General features: G+C 45.8%; 1 protein-coding gene across 1 annotated transcript in view; it reads right to left on the minus strand.

Moving 5' to 3' along the window:
- The window catches only part of LOC8025626 (sortilin-related receptor), a 286,962-nt gene that overhangs the window by 69,381 nt on the left and 201,452 nt on the right, over positions 1 to 16,129 (minus strand). The window contains exons 28-30 of the mRNA XM_029971324.3: positions 13,504 to 13,632; positions 8,491 to 8,608; positions 525 to 700 (exon numbers count right to left, since the gene is read on the minus strand). Coding sequence (XP_029827184.2) covers positions 525 to 700; positions 8,491 to 8,608; positions 13,504 to 13,632 — 423 coding nt within the window. The remainder of the gene's footprint in view (positions 1 to 524; positions 701 to 8,490; positions 8,609 to 13,503; positions 13,633 to 16,129) is intronic.

Below are 16,129 nucleotides of genomic sequence, written 5' to 3' on the forward strand. Positions count from 1 at the left end.
CGGACACAACCCACTGCCGCCTGAGATTGGGGTCATGTGGAAAGCGATGAAGCTTGAAGACACTGCGGCCGAACTCGCCCTGCCAGATTCCGTGCAACCTACATAGGTCTTCAGACAGTATTCGACGCTTTCTGTCGTTACTCGTGCACCGTACAACCAAGCAATGGTGTCCCAATGACCGAGGGACTGTCGCCATCCAAGCCCGTGGCTCTAACTAAGTTTGGGAGTTTAAAACAAAGAAAGCGCAAACGAAGTTCGAGCAATGCATACACCCAACACCCGCGAAGCCTCTCATCTGGGAGTTCCAATTTCTAACGTTCCAGCAAGGGGAAAGCGCTACCGGCGCTTTTCCCCTTTTCTCTCACCCTCTTTCAGTAGGACGGTCTATATTCAACCCATTCCTGATGCAAGAATCACATTTCATTAAAGTTTTGAGGGAGAGTGCAGCGCCATTTCGGCGGATGCTGTACATCTGCGAAGCGCCCCATCCCCTGCGGCAAGCGAGCGGGTCGGCTGGAACTTACCGGCACTCAGGGTGGCAGCCACGACGTACTCCAGGGGCCTGGACACGTGGCTGTGGTTGCGTGCCAGGCGCACGTAGACGCCGAAGCGGTAGCGCGAACCGGGGCTCAGCCGGGCAAAGACCCAACTCAGGCCGGGGGTCCAGCTCTCGTTGCGCCAGCTCTGGTCCTTCAGCATCCTTCGGCGCAAGCAGAACACACTCCCTTCATTGCCAGGCCAGCTTTCTATTTGCTCCCTCCCAACTGGGCTGCCAATTTTTACACAATCTTTTGTCTCGTAATAGCACCCGTTGTCAGCACGTCAAAGGATTTTTTTCTTCAGGGACTTCTGTCTCAGTTTGATCTTTTCCCTGTTCCAGAAGGACAAATCTATGCCATTTAAGCTCGCGCTTTATGGCCAACACTGAAATCTAGAAATTGGTAATAAAAAGTGAAAGCCGTTTACAACTCCCTGTAACGCCGAATTAGAGCGCAGCTCTTGAGGAGGAGGAGGGAAGGGTACTGGGGGGGTCAAGTGGCCTTGGGGGCGGGGTCACGTGACCTGGGGGGTCACGTGACCTGGGGGGTCACGTGACGATGGCGTCATCAGTAACGATGACGATGCGGATACCGATGACGTTATCAGTGACGTCACTGATGATGACGTCATCAGTGATGATGACGATGACGATGCCGGTGACGTCATCAGTGATGATGACGATGACGATGCCGGTGACATCATCAGTGATGAAGGCGTCATCGCATCGTCATCGTCATCAGTGATGATGACGATAACGATGCAGATGCCGGTGACGTCATCAGTGACGTCACTGATGAGTCACGTGACTTCGGGTGTCACGTGACCTCGGGAAGTCACGTGGCCTTGGGGTGACCTTGGGGGGTCACATGACGACCTCAGGAAGTCACGTGACCTTGGGGTGACCTTGGTTACGTTGACGCAGACGTTGCAACGGTTTTTGTAAGATGCAACAGGTTGCATGCAACTTGTTGCATCTTCTCCGAGCTGCATGCAACAAGTTGCACAGAATGCAACAGGTTGCACGCAATATGTTGCATGCATCCTCTTGCATCTTCTCTGAGCTGCATGCAACAGATTGCACAGGATGCAACAGGTTGCATGCAACCTGTTGCATGCAACGCACAGTAACGCCGACGGCGACGGCGACGCCGCTCAGGCTGGAAACGGGCCCCTAAGAGCTGCGCTCTAAAACAAATTTAGTAGGGTTGCGCGAATATTCCAATTTTCGAGTAGTAATTTCATATAACACTCTATTCAATGTTCGGATCGAAATGAACTGCGATATTCCTATTTTTCCAAGTCCTGATGCGACGGGTGAGCCCCGCTGAGTGTGCTTCTCACCGGTGCACTGTGAAGACGCAATTCACCCACGAAACTGAGCTTTGCGGGTGTCTTTGGAGCGCACCGGTGCTTGGTAAGCACGCTCAGCAGGGCTAAGCCACCGTGATCAACACTTACAACAGTAAAATATTGCAGTCATATGCTTAGAATAACACTTGCCAAGCAGGATGGTACACATGCACCAAGTGTATCTAGAAACAAACAAAAACTTTGTAAGTGTTCATATCTAGACTACTGTAAACTTCTCAAAATTAAAATGTTGCTATTATGTGAGAGTATATCCCAAGAGAAAATCAGTCCCCTTGCAGATGGAACTTATCCTAGTTGGATCCAGCTGGAAATGAGACGATTCAGCTGGATCCAGCTGGACTGTCTACCCTCCAGCTGGATCCAACTGCGATAAGTTCCATCCGCAAGTGGACTGATTTTCTCCTGGGATGTTAGGCAGAATAACAACTGGGGTTGTGTGGATATTTAAAGAGCGTGTAGTTGGTCAGCCAATGTTAGGCAGGGATGTCCCGGTAACCTGTGTTTATCACTTAATGGTTGTCTTTCTTTTTCTGTTTTCTTAAATTTGAGATTTAAAAAAGGATATTTGCATATAGTGAGAAGATTTATAAATCCCCTAGATTTTGTATAGCTGTTTCTCTCTATAGGTTTAAAGGTACGTCAAATGTGTCGTTTATGTACTTGCCACACTAATGTAGGCCTTCATCTTTCTCAGGCCACAGTTCATAAATATTGTTAGAGTAAAACTACCTAGCTTAGCTCAGAAATGGACAGGCGGAACCTCAGGAACAACCGTCACGAGTTCAGCTGGATTTATGCTCGATGCAGTAGTGAAACACTGATGAACTTTTCTATATTCAATAAGAAATATTCAAACAAAGCTGCTATTCACTTCGAACTCAAAATCCATTATTCGCGTCCCGAAAAGCAGAATTGAAGGAAAATATCCTTGCTCCGAGGCATGCCCACAGATCAGTGTGCCTTTTCATAAATAAATATACCTCATAAAGCACGCTACCGTTTTTCTGTGGCAGGACCAAAATTTGAGTTCAATTTGCGGAAAAAAACCTGGCACTCAAAGGTTTAAACCTTTGAGTGCCAGGTTTTTTGTCCAAGACAAACTTGGAAATCTAAAAAAAAAAAAATTCGCAAATCTATTGTAACAATTTGTACATGTGGTGTACTTTTAAAAAAAAAACAATTTCGGGCTTCAGAAAGGGGGTGAGTAAATTATAATCAAATTTCTGGGGAAAAAAAAAATTGAGGCCGTGTTCATGTTTTGAGGTTTCTTTTCTGAAAGCCGTATTGCCCCGATTGGGTGATAGGAGCCCAGCTTGCTTGTCTGCCTCTAGCCAAATGCTTGCCTTTACGCCCTCTCATTTGCATGACGCCCTAAAAGCCCCGAGGCAATCTGAACCATCGTTCCTGCTAGGGAGCATACATGGGTAAATTACTTTCAAAATGTAATTTAATTACAATTACAATTACTTAGCCCCCAAAGTAGTTTAACTACAATTACAATTACTACTACGCGAAAGTAGTTCATTGCAATTACAAATTACTTTTTAAAAGTAATGCAATTACTTTACAATTACTTATTTCTGAGAGTTACCCACCTTGGGCCATATAACTGTAAACGAGTTATATGGCCGCTGTATAAATGTCACGCATTGTACTTTTCTTTTATGAAATTTGTTAAATGGATTATAGAACTTAATAGTTTGGAGTAATGAACTTCTGATTTCTTATATTCTCAAAAAATAAAAATAAATGGCGACAAAATTCACAGGTGCGAGGTGAATCTCTTTAGAGCTTGTGCAAATGGTATCCAAGTCAAACCAACAAAAAATAAACTTAAAAATAATACAAGGAAACAAATATGCGACAGTACTGGTATCATAAAACTCGGTGATTCGCTGCCTCTCCCTGTCTGTGGACTTGTAACATGTCAGATGTGGGTAACCGTAGCACGCGAACTGCGGTCGCTTCCACAAAACTAGTGTCACAATAGCAGCAACTCTCTTGCCAGGATTCTGGGTTAATTCAGTGCACGGTAACACCAAAAAAAAAAAAAGCTCCTGAGATATATAATAAATTTAGGATCGTCATGTCAGGCGAAGAAGCAAAGCAGCAGGTCTAATTAACACGACTCACCCTGCCTTACTTCCAACTGTTGTTGCTAAACTGCGCTTCTTCGCCTCGATATTAGAGTAGCACGACCCTCTGTTAGTGGTACCAACATACGAGATAGAGGAGAAAGACGTGAAAACTCATAAAGAAAAGAGAATAATTACATGAACAAAAAAGTCCCCAAACTTGACTGAAATATGTAAGCGAATATGCTAGCGGCGAAGACGCGTAAGGAAAACTTCGAACCTCCCCGCCTCGACCGGATGATGTGATCGGAGCCAACCAGCTCGACTTCGACCCCCATACCCCCGTGTGGGAATGAGAAATAAGAAAGACCCCTAGAAACAGGAGCAACAGGAAGCGAACGAGACGAAGAGTCAGATTCAACTACGACAGGAACGAAAACGGACGCGAATGAAGCCCTCATTTATCAAATTATTTCTGAAATTCTTCATTAAATCGTTTTGCAGTCTACAAAATCCTTCATTCCGTTCTATCCCAGCCTCCCTTTTCCCTTTTTTTGAGCAGGTTGGGAGACTCTCTCTTTTATTGCTTCGGTTGTGCTCTCGTCGCCGTGGCCAGGGGGGAAAAGCGCCACCGCCGCAAAATCTTGCAAAAGTAATTGTAATTGTGCCTGAAATTTAGCAATTACTGATGCTAGAAAGTAATTAAATTACAATTACAATTCCTTTCAGCCAAAAGTAAATATTACAATTACAAATTACTAGGAAAAGTAATTAAATTACAGTAATTTAATTACTGTAATTGAATTACTACCCAAGTATGCTAGGGAGCAACTCCTTTCTCTCGCGAGGCATTCTAAAAAATGACCGGAGCAATTCCAGGATGCTGCTATCAGACTCCTCTGAATGGAAGCGTGCTCCTTGCCTTCCACTGCGCCTCGGCTACACAACCCCTTGTGCAGCAAAACCTGAAGCTACTTGCTCGCGCCGTTTGCACCTTCCACAATGCCAGTTGGCCAAAGAAATATTCCATTTAAAGTGATGCGATGGGTCCGAGTTGTCTCGGAGCAGCTCTTGACGCAGTCGAAAGTTAATTTCAGACAAGCAATAATAATTTAATTTTCATTCCTACCACTGCAAAGATTACGTTAAGATGCATGTTTCGACCTGCCCAACTAGGCAACTCTACTTTGCCTCGTTACTTATGTGCAACCTTTTGTTAGCATCAATTGCGCAGCAGGAGCAATTCCCTCAAACATGCAACTAGCTGTTTAGTTGCATCTAGAACCACCACACACGGCAAAAAGACAATGACTGACAAAGGACAGCACGAACTGCGGGGAATGGTTGCTCTAGGTATGAAATCCGAGTGAAGTAATGTTTGAATGCAATAATTTTTGACTACCTATATCTATAATTCCTTCCAGCTCTAGGCACAATAAAACTGCAGTTCTTAATTCACGTAAAAAAACAAAGCTCTCGTTATTTCCTGATGAAATGTCAATTACATTTTATACGTTGAACTTAATAACAAACATTGGCTCATCAACGATTAAAACGCTTCTTAAAGAGACACTGACCCCCCCCCCCCCCCCAAAAAGTTTTTTTAATTTTTTTCCAGGCGATTTAATATGGTGCCAGGAAACTACCCAATCAATATTTTGCTGCAGTCACGTATATTTTTGATTAAGTAAAACAACTCCAACTACTCAAAACTGAAACACAAGCACGGTAGCTCACGGCCAGAAGTCACGTGGCTACACCCGACCGAGTTTTTTTCCTTTCCTACGCTTCTCCAGCCTCTGAAGCAGACGACAACAAAATTGCGTCAACGGTTTGTTGCGCGACTGTCTTACACTTGAAGCTTTTCCGCTCCATCTTCCGCACTTGAAGATTGATTGGCCACACAAGATGGTTTCAAAGTGGCAGCCCCAGGTCCGTCGCAACGTTAGTCAATCGCGTGCCACCATCGCGTCGTCCAGCCACATCGCGATATTGACAATGATGTGCACATATAATCAATGTGATCCGTGCAACATTTCTTTGTCAATCAAAGCATTTGCAGCATCATGGATGCCACAAAAAATGGGGTTTGTATTATTTTTTACTTCTAGCGAATGTGCGTCTTAGATAACCCACGACTGTGAATACATTTGGTAAGCATCGTTTAAATGCCACGTGACCATAGAAACGAGAGTGAGTGCGACTGGAGCCAGCCAATTCTCAAACGGCTGTTTTCGGGTGGAAAGAAAATTGATTTCGAGCAGCCGATTGTGTTCTGGTTAGTTGGGCTCTTATAGGTCCCATTAAAATTAAAACCTTCCACGAGCATAAATACCTCGTCACTGTCCTCCTAAAAACAATCCCGCCAAACTCATTAAGGTTCTTCCCAAGCTTCCATCCACTACTCCCGCTAATTTAGTTAGGATTTACTTGGACGTAAATAAAACTGACAACGAAACAAAAAGTTGGCATAAAACATAAACCCTAAGAAAGAATTCATATAAATCTTCTCGCAATACCAAAGTATCCTCGTTAAAATCTAGAATTGTGAAAAGATACTGCCAGGATATCGCAGTCAGTCTATTATATATACGAGCCGAAGGTTTGTTCAAAAATTACCTCGTCTCGCTCTGGAGGAGTGCTTTCCCTTTAGCACGCATCTGCACTGTGGCAAAGCAGGACATGAAAATCGCGACGCTTACTTGGCAGTTGTCGGGTCACCAGAGTACGCTGGTGTGCGGTGAGAGGCACACTCGACAAAACTAATAGCGAGTTGGTTTAACCGCACTCGCACCCACGCGTGACCATTCGCACCGTAGAGTGGGCTCGTTTTAGCCACCACTGCACGAGTGGCTGCACTTTCCGAGCTTGTTTCGGCGCTCCACGCGTGCATGCACTCGCTGCACCGAGAAAATCCAGTGTGCACCAAAATTAAATTCCCTCATGCCTCGCTCAGGCGAGGAGCGACAGCACGGGGTTTGTCGGCTACAATGCGTCATTCGCACGGCAAAACCAAAAGAAAAAAAAAAGTTAATTTTCCGCTGGAAATTGCGCCTTGCGGGCAAGGGGATCAAACGCCCAGAGTTTGAATTGTGAGCGTCTGCTATTTCATGAAGGAAGCAATCCAGAACCCGCGCTCTATTTGCAAGTTTTGAATTGCTCTGTTACCGTACAGACGCTGAAATCTACCAGTGTGTAAAAAGAGGCTCAGGGCAAACATATCGGTGGTCGCGAGATCGCTCTCACCATCCGCGTGAGGGTGAAAAGTTGAATGTTTGTTGACAAAGCTCCCCTCGTAGAAACCTGCGATGCATCCAGTCAGCATCCGAGAAAGCTCGTGTTGACTTTACGAGACGCTCACACGAAATCATCACGTTTAACACTTACCTACGTCAACTCTCTTGTCTCGTCGTATTTTGTTTGAGGAAGCTCTCATTCTTGACGCTCTCATTAGGGCTAAAATTTGATCCACCTGTATACGACGATCGAAATCAAAAGTTTCACGAAACATATTGCAGGATGTTCTAACGGACTAGCTTTAAGTCGTATCCTTTCATTTGTTCACGCATTATAGTGTGCTTAAAACGGATCAGGCTTCTGCGCGGACAGTATTTTCTCTAGTGCTAACAGTTATAAAAATTGAAAAATTTTAACCAGTTTCCTTTGTAGCAAGCTGGCTGCGAGAACTTACGCCGTCCGTAAATACCTCTACGACTGCCGAGTTGCTTAAAGTCATTGCAAATATAACACGTTTGCTTTCCCACCCATCAAGTTGAACAGAAAGACTCTAGTTTCGGTTGAGGTCGATACTCTTACTACAACATAAATGGCGACAGTATCAGTTCATTCGGCGAATCCGTTCGCGGCTGGTTCCCCCTTTTGGGACTCCACGAGTGCGATGCATTCTGGCAGAGAACTCGCCAGTGCGTGTGAAACCAACATGTGAGAATTATTGTGCAACTTCCAAGTACTGTCAGTGTTTGGCACAAAATCAGATCGACTAGTGCGTTACTCGAGGCAATAATTTAAAGTTCGGAAAACTTGCAAAACCCCATCGAAGCGATCCGACCGAGTTCCGAGGCCCAAGATATTATATTTTTGGGGTTTTTAAAGCAAAATTAAGGTGCAATGTTGCCACAAATTTCTCACATTTCGGTAAAATGTAGCAAGATGTAGTAGTCAGGTGTGCGCAGCTATCGCATCACCACATTTAACAACTATCGCAGGTCTGTAGTGGTTGAGCGTCGGGATCTTGGGATGTGGGATATTTTATTCTCAATCACCTATCGCTCTCCCCCGCAGGTGCATTAACTTTGCGTTACAAATCCTAACTTTCCTGGGCGGATGGCTAAAAAAAACAGACTTAAAACTCGCGCATTTGGGCACCGTCCTGCTCCGCAGAGCGAGAAGGATGCCGCTGCCAAAGCTGCCGAGTTGCTCGAGAGACGTACTGCGGGTGCAAATACTCCTACGAGAGCTGCATGAAGAGAAGGAGGGCACGCACTGCACAGTGGGCAGGTACTCGAAGCTCCGGTTCCCGCCGGGAGGCTGCCAGAAGATGCGCACGCTCGTCCAGTTCAGGTGTTTGCTGTCCACCAGCAGGGTGTGCACCGAGTAGAGCTCTGCAGGGACCAGAGGCAGAGGGGGCATCCTCACGGCGTCTGTGACTCCCACCGTTAAGCGGGGGTTGCCCTCCAGCTCCCCTCGCATTATTTATTTATTTATTGATACTGTCAGCCCTAGATAGGGCTTTTACAGGAGTGGGTAATACAATGCAGTAAATCACATACATGCAAACAACAATGCACAATAAGAAAAAACAAAAAAAGAAGAACGGCGGCAGAGAATACTAAAACCTGCTGCGACAAAAAGCGCAAGGAGAGAGAAAAAAAAAAAAGACGCTTCTATTATATCACTTGCTGACTAGACAGGCAATGATACAGCATTCGAAGTGCTCAAGTACTTATACAGATTAACGCCAACGCAACAAGTGAAAAAAAAAAAAATGATGTGAATGGGCTCTGAGGGTAAGAGTAGAACACTAGATAGGCATCGTGATTCCATCCTTCTTTCTGCCAGCAAAACTAACCATCTGTTGCTACTCAAGGACCACTTTTGACGTACGGAGAAAAAGGCTTTCTTCAACTTGGGTGGCACGATACCTTCTGCATGTTGACTCTGCGCATCTCTGATCCCTCGTGCCCTCCAACCCCGGCCCACTGTAGGTACTGGGTGGAGCTTTTGCAACGTTTTTTATCACCTTCCAAAACAAAACATTAGGCACTTACTAGTAGAAAGTACTACGTTGTTCTCAAATATCATACTCGGTGAGGCAAGCAAATTCCTCGCTCAAAAAAATTAGGTCCAATGTCCCTTTGTTTTAGAGGTATTGGCTGCAGTCAAAATGACAGGTTCACGCAACTCAAGTCAGGTTATGCTTAAAAAGTTTACTTCGTATACACAAACTCATCTCTGTTACGTCACGGCGCGGTGGTGGCGCGTCGGACGCACTTCCAGTCTGGGGATGTGGGCGGAAGTGCCCATTTGAGACGTGTATTCCTGCATTGTTTTGAAAGGAACCAGTCAAAAACCTGCCTTCTCGTCAAAATGCTGCGATTGGGGCTGTACCAAGAGAGTCGAGAAAGATTTGAAGGTCAGTTTTCATGCGCTCGGTTCGTCCGAGAACGCGGATATGTGCCGTGAAAAGGGAAAACCAGACGCCGTCGGACCACGATTGCTTGGGCGGGAAGCATTTTGGGTTAAATTCACGGATCCTACTGGCCATCAAATTTATTTGTTTGGTTCAAAATGAACGCCGGAAAACCGCAAAGTTGTACGGACCACCTGCGGACTACGTTTAGTGCGTCTTCAAGTTCAAACGGTCGCCTGATCGTTCTTACTGTCGTCTGCTCTTTCAAACGTTTCTGCTTGTCGTCTGCTCTTTTAGAGGACCCCGACCCGTAGACCAAACGTGGGCCCGGTACTTGCGATAAGAATTAAGTGCAGGTCTTAAAAGACTTAAGTTTGAAGGTTGGTAAGCAGGCTCGACGTAAACAGTAGATACAAGGAGATGTTGATCATTGTTACCAGTGGCCATCACCGACTTGTTATGCCTGATTCACTTGGTTAGATTCTGCTTGCGATTTTCAGTATCGACGTCGACCATCTCAGCTACGGTTCACGTTTTTGTAGTCCGAGCGACGTCGCTACTGAAAATTGCGAGCGAAATCTCATCATGTGAATCAGGCTTTAGCGTACGTTCTGCGGCGTCCACGCGGAATGAATCGCCGCATGTCACATTATTCACGCGAAGTTTTGCGGTGTAACGAGACTCGTTAATTTCGCTGACGCTGCTCAAGTAGTCAGTCATCGTTAGGAGAACGTAGAATCAACAGTTCCAACGCGAAAAAGAGCGCGGGGACTCACACCGGCGCCGACAACATCGCATTTCAATGGTTTGTTTATGGGCGACGGCGAGCTTTTTGCCCACACCCCCATCGCGCATGCGCGGCGCCGGTGGCGTCCGCTAGGGGCACTCCGGTTTGTTTGTAAACATGAGTTGGTGTATAGGTAACCGCTAAAAAGCGCGCGAAAAATATTGCGCCTCTCTAGGAGGCGACGATGCCGAGATATTATTTTATGGCGCAATATTGTTTATGCGCGAGAATAAAAAAACAAGAGAGGGTGTTTTTTTTCTAGAGGATTCGGTATTTTTCAACGAGGAAGCTCCCGTTTTTTGTTTTTTTTAGCCCTTGGGCTAAGTTGGGGATCCTGTGGGCCACTAGACGAGATATTGGATAATTAGCTAATGAACTCGAATGTAATCTTTTAGATCTGTGGCAACATTCAAATTTTTTAAGAGCAGTTTCGATAATAGGTTATTTGCTTCCAGATGACACAAAGTGTTAATCGCGGTGGGTTAGTCCCGTTCAGCCCACTTCTTACCGAGTACTGGTGCACTGCTGAGAAGCGACGCCTGCAGAGCTCCCTTCCGCAGGTGCTGCTTTCCCACAGTGCACAAGCCGTAGGTAACAAGCGCGCTCAACGGGCCTAACACGTGGAAAAATATTGCAGTAGGAAGAAAGCAATCTTTCAAAGGAGGGATGGTGCCCGCACGCACATTTCAAAAGAAGCTGGGTGAATGTTGATATCTAGGTTACGGTAAAATTTTCAACATTAAGACCATGCTACATAGAGATGTCCCAACAACCTGCATTTATTGTAAGTGATTGTCTTTTTTAGGGGCGAAGCTCCTTAGGGTCTAGCATTGTCCGTCCGTCCGTCCGTCCGTGCTCACATAAAAATAAAAAAAATGTTTGCGCAGTCGACAGGATTCGAACCTGTGTGGGGAGACCCCAGTGGATTTCTAGTCCATCGCCTTAACCACTCGGCCACGACTGCGGGACGAGTAGGGGGCTCTGAGATGTGGTAGTAACTGAAGAGCTGGGGATGTCAGGGATGAAACGCTGCAGGTAGCCGCTCAACGTCTATACAGGAGAGGGCGCTGCGGTCAAATGCGTATATAATCGCGTTAAACATTGCATGCATTGGCTCAACATTTATAGACGAGAGGGTGCTGCGGTCAAATGCTCAACTGCGTATATAACCACGATTCATACCACACATTCTCTTTCTGACATGAATTGTTGACTTAAGCGGTGGAGGTGCGTTCCCATGGCTTCTAGCAGATCCAAGGTGATCCGCTAGAAGAACCACTGGCTCTGCGTCTCACCGACCATAAAGCAGTAATAATGAAGTCGAAACGCAACCCGGAACTCAGCACTACCTATGAACAATAAAATCAGTATCATCAGCACCATCAGAGCTTTGCCCCAATCAACATCATTCACCACGTGGAGGTGCATCCATTTTTTTTTTTAACAAGACAGATGGGATGGCAATCGATGTGAGCACGGACGCCGGACAAGGCTAGACCTTACGCAAAGCTCCTAAAACTTACTTTCAGGAGTTTCGCCTCTAAAAGTAAGTTTTACAAGCCAAAGTTGGCTCGGCGACAAAAAAAGAAAGCTACAGAGAAGCGCTTTGAGAGCATGCGCTGAGAAAGCTTCGAGCCGATTTTGGTACCGGGTGGCCAGACCGTTGGCGACTAAGAAAAATAACAACAACAACAAAAAGAAAAAAAAAAAGGAAAAGAGAACTTATGTTTTCTGGTGCGCAAGATGGAGCGTGCACGATGCTACAGAAAAACTCTCCGAGAGCGCGCGCTGGCTCGTGCGTGCCCAACCACCATGCTATGTTCTCTGCGCTACTCCACGCCAGGTTGGTTGCGCTGGCACGTGTCATTTGCTACGGTCCATCTCAACGGCGTAGACGAGCAGGCGCATATTTGAGCACGTTCGGCCATGCAGCAAAGGGCCCATGTTTCGCCGTACGTTGGTGGTTTTTCTGCCGCGGTGCCGTGCAATGTGAGCCCGCGCACATTCGCTCGAGACGAATTATCCGATGCAGGGTCTTCCCGAGTTCGAACTATCGAACGTTTCCTTCCATAGAAATGCATGGGCGCTCGCCGGGACTTTTGAACACGATCAAATTAAACGAAAAGTCGAATTAGCCGAGGTCGATTTAACGGAACTTTACTGTAATGCAGCCAAGGGACCAAGGTGTGACTCAGAACCTGAAAGTGTACTACCGCCACCAGCTACTCCACAGAATGCTTCTTTGTGCAGACAGTGGGAAAGACTATAGTGTGAACTTGCTTTCGGCACTTCACATGCTGACCTATGCCTGGGAGCGAGTTAACGTGTTGGATGTGCAAAGATGCTTTCACCACGCAGGCTTCGCGAGACAAGAAGTCATTCCTGACGAGGATGGGATACTGCTAACGCTGATGCGGCTGATGCTGACATCCTTTTTGGTCAGCTGGTCCCTTCCACTTCTTTCAAGCAACAAGATTATGAAATGTTAGATGCAAACGTCGCCACATGCCGTGAAGAGAGCATTGAAGAGCTGGTAGCTGAAGTTCGAGGTGAGGAGGCCTCGAGCTCCAGTGAAGAAGACATGGAATGCAGTGGTCCTGCTGCAGTGCCAGACTACACAGCAAGAGAGGCTGTTGATCTTTTGCAGAGCTACTTTGAGTCTGAAGGCTGTGCGGAGTTTCTGCTCAACCTCCAAGGCATGCACACCTACTTCGTCAAAAAGCGATCACAAATTGCAAAACAAACTCCCATTACCTCTTTTTTCTAGTCAGCTAGGTTAGCTGAACATCATGCTTGTGAAATAAAGTCATATTTCACTCATTTTATGTGCTTTGCTTAAATGAAACTTCTGATAAACGAAACAAATATTTCTGTCCCTTCGAGTTCCGTTTAAAAGAAGTCCACTGTACTGAAATCTGGGTTCTACTACAGATTCGTGTTCCTTGTCTCGTAAATTCTAGCTGTGTATTCTGCTCAGAAAATGCATGTACACGTGGCAAGATGATGAAAGGGTAAGAGAAGGACATACTCTACTCAGTTCCTCGCGCAATAAGAGAAAGGAACCACATTGATATGCACACCTGACTTGCAGCTGGCCTCGTCGCTGGAGTCTGCACAGTCCCCGATGCCGTCGCAGCGACGGCTGGCCGGAATGCAGCGGTTGTTGCCACGGCAGCGGAACTCGTCTTGGCTGCACTGCTTCCAAGGGTCTGCGAGGCAGAGGTGCGCTGTAATGCGTGTTCCATGCCCGACAGCCAAACCGAGCAACTCCCACAAGTTGGGACACCGTCCAGCTAGCCTCCAAGAAAACAAGAAACAGAAGAGCAAATCCCAAGCCAAGCAACCACTCTACAGAAAATTCTGATAGACCAGGCAGAACGAGAGACGTGGCCCTCTCGTGTTCAACCTCAGTTGCAACAAACAACAGCGATAAGCTGAAGCCCAAGTGACGTCGAGGACGGAACTCGCGGTTACCACTCCGCACTTGTGTTTCGCGGAAGCTGACAAATTGATTGTCAAGCAAAGTATTAGCTCGCGCACCATCTTACGCTTCAAGCGTCAAATTTACCGGGGTGCGTGACAAAATGACCTGTTGAAGTTCCCCGACGTCTCCAGGTTTTCCCCGACTATCTTACCGAAATTCACAGACACACTCCTAAGGCAATGTATATGAAGTGGCGTTCTTACGCGAAAACACTGGCATATCTGTCGGCCACTGGGGCAGTGGCCAAATACTAGATCGCCTTACCAGGTCGGTCAATTCTTTTGCACCTTTTCGGCAAATAAATGTCCCACATTAAATAAACCACAGGGCAAGCTCGCGTCCCTAACTCTTTCGTTATCACACATATTCAAATCAATCAATTTTATCGATGGATTTCAACCAGTCCAACACCGTCTTTACACATGATGCCCCATAACTGAAAGTAACGGGAAAACTCTATCTTGAGTTTCAGTTTCGGCTTTTGCTTTTTCACAAGGGGGCGATTTTTCGCGTGACATTAAAGTGCCAGGATTGTGAGCGATCGCATCAATCCTCGTCACGTGCCTCCTCAGAAACATCATCTCACTCACAATTCTGGTGCATGGGCAACCATTTTTGTGGAAGAAAGTGCCAGCAGTGAGTCAGAAAATGACGTTCATTCGTTGGATTTTAATTTCGAGCATGGCAGTGCGTCGAACCCAGTCAGGATTATCCGTGGATGCCTGTCGGTATGTTTTGTTTCGTGTGCCAAGCGCATTTATTGCCCCTACGAATTTCTGAGGACATGCTGGGCGTGTTTCCAGTGCATTATTTTTCATCTACATGGTGTCAACCTCACAGTGTCAAGACCGGCTATAACCAATATTAGATAACACTCTCGAGATAGGTTTATTTTATCGCATCAATTTATAGAATGTGCAATTACATCACATATTGCTATAAAGGTGCCACACAATAAAGGGCTTGGTGAAAAAAAAAACATTGATCCTGTTGTGCTGCCATCGGACAGATAGAAGCGGAGCAGATCGAGAACGCACGCATCATACGCATTTCTCAGTGAATAAACATATTCATAGGAGAATGCATGGCAGGCAGATTATTTGTTACTCGCTCCAATATTCGCAGTTTGTGCAAATATTTGCCATTTTTTCCGAATATGCAATTTTTAAAGCGAATACGCTTCGAATAAAGAAAATATTCTATTCATATTTAAAATTTCAAATATTTACACACCCCTACTAGAAGCTCTAAAAGTGTGCATTGACTACCAAAGTGCTACGCGCTACTGTGCAGTCGTAGAATTATAGCTTCCTCGGAGAGCATCAGTGGTGCTGAGGTCGCTCGCGATTGTTTTTATTCTTTGGGCCCACAATTGTCCGCCATGTGAAAACAACAGGCCTAACGAAGGCAAAGAAGGTGCCACATTTTTTTTGGGTGTTTGGGAGTGAACTGCACATCACAAATGATCCGCATCGTAAGTGAACTACGCTTGTTCAAAAAGCAAGTACGACCGATACGGAATTGTGTTCCCTGCCAGTCGTTACCGGTAAGAAACACAGTTGGGGACAGTTTCCTACCAGTAACAGGCAGGCTGCAGGGAACTGGGTTGATTTTCATCAGAAGCCTGGCAACGTAAGGGCAAGTTCTTGCGCGACCGTTGAATAATGGACCGAACAAGTGCTGCCTAGAGGAAGAACGTGAATGCACCCCTACAAGACGTAAACTCTTGTTGGCTTTGGACAAGTTGGGGGGCTCTAAATGCAGCAGATGCTAATGAGCAACACCGTGCCCACACGACAAGCTTCGAGAGCTTCCTTGTGAAGTATGAAGCACCTACAAAACAAACTGATGTAACTGATTTCTTTACTGCAACGTAAGTGGTATTTTTTATAGTTGTGGTGTTTGTTTTTGGACACTGCCTTTTTAAAGCTTCAATAACAGATTTTTTAAATATACAGTAAAACTCCCGACGTAGTCTCGACAGGTTTACTAAAAAGTGGTTCTACTGTATATAGAAACTGAAACTAGAGTGTCTAATCTAAACACCAGTTGCACTGACGACAAGCACAAACCGTGCGAGACCAGTAAAGAACATAAAAACCAAAACAAGCCTTACTGACGGGCAGTTGTCGATGTTACTTGACAAATCATCGCTGTCAGAACTAAAATCTGATGACGACTCACTCGTGCTACTATCAGCAACAAAATGAACTGCAGACGCT

The sequence above is a fragment of the Ixodes scapularis genome, unplaced genomic scaffold (genome assembly GCF_016920785.2).
Source record: "Ixodes scapularis isolate PalLabHiFi unplaced genomic scaffold, ASM1692078v2 PGA_scaffold0__279_contigs__length_252992795, whole genome shotgun sequence".
Lineage (NCBI taxonomy): Eukaryota > Metazoa > Arthropoda > Arachnida > Ixodida > Ixodidae > Ixodes > Ixodes scapularis.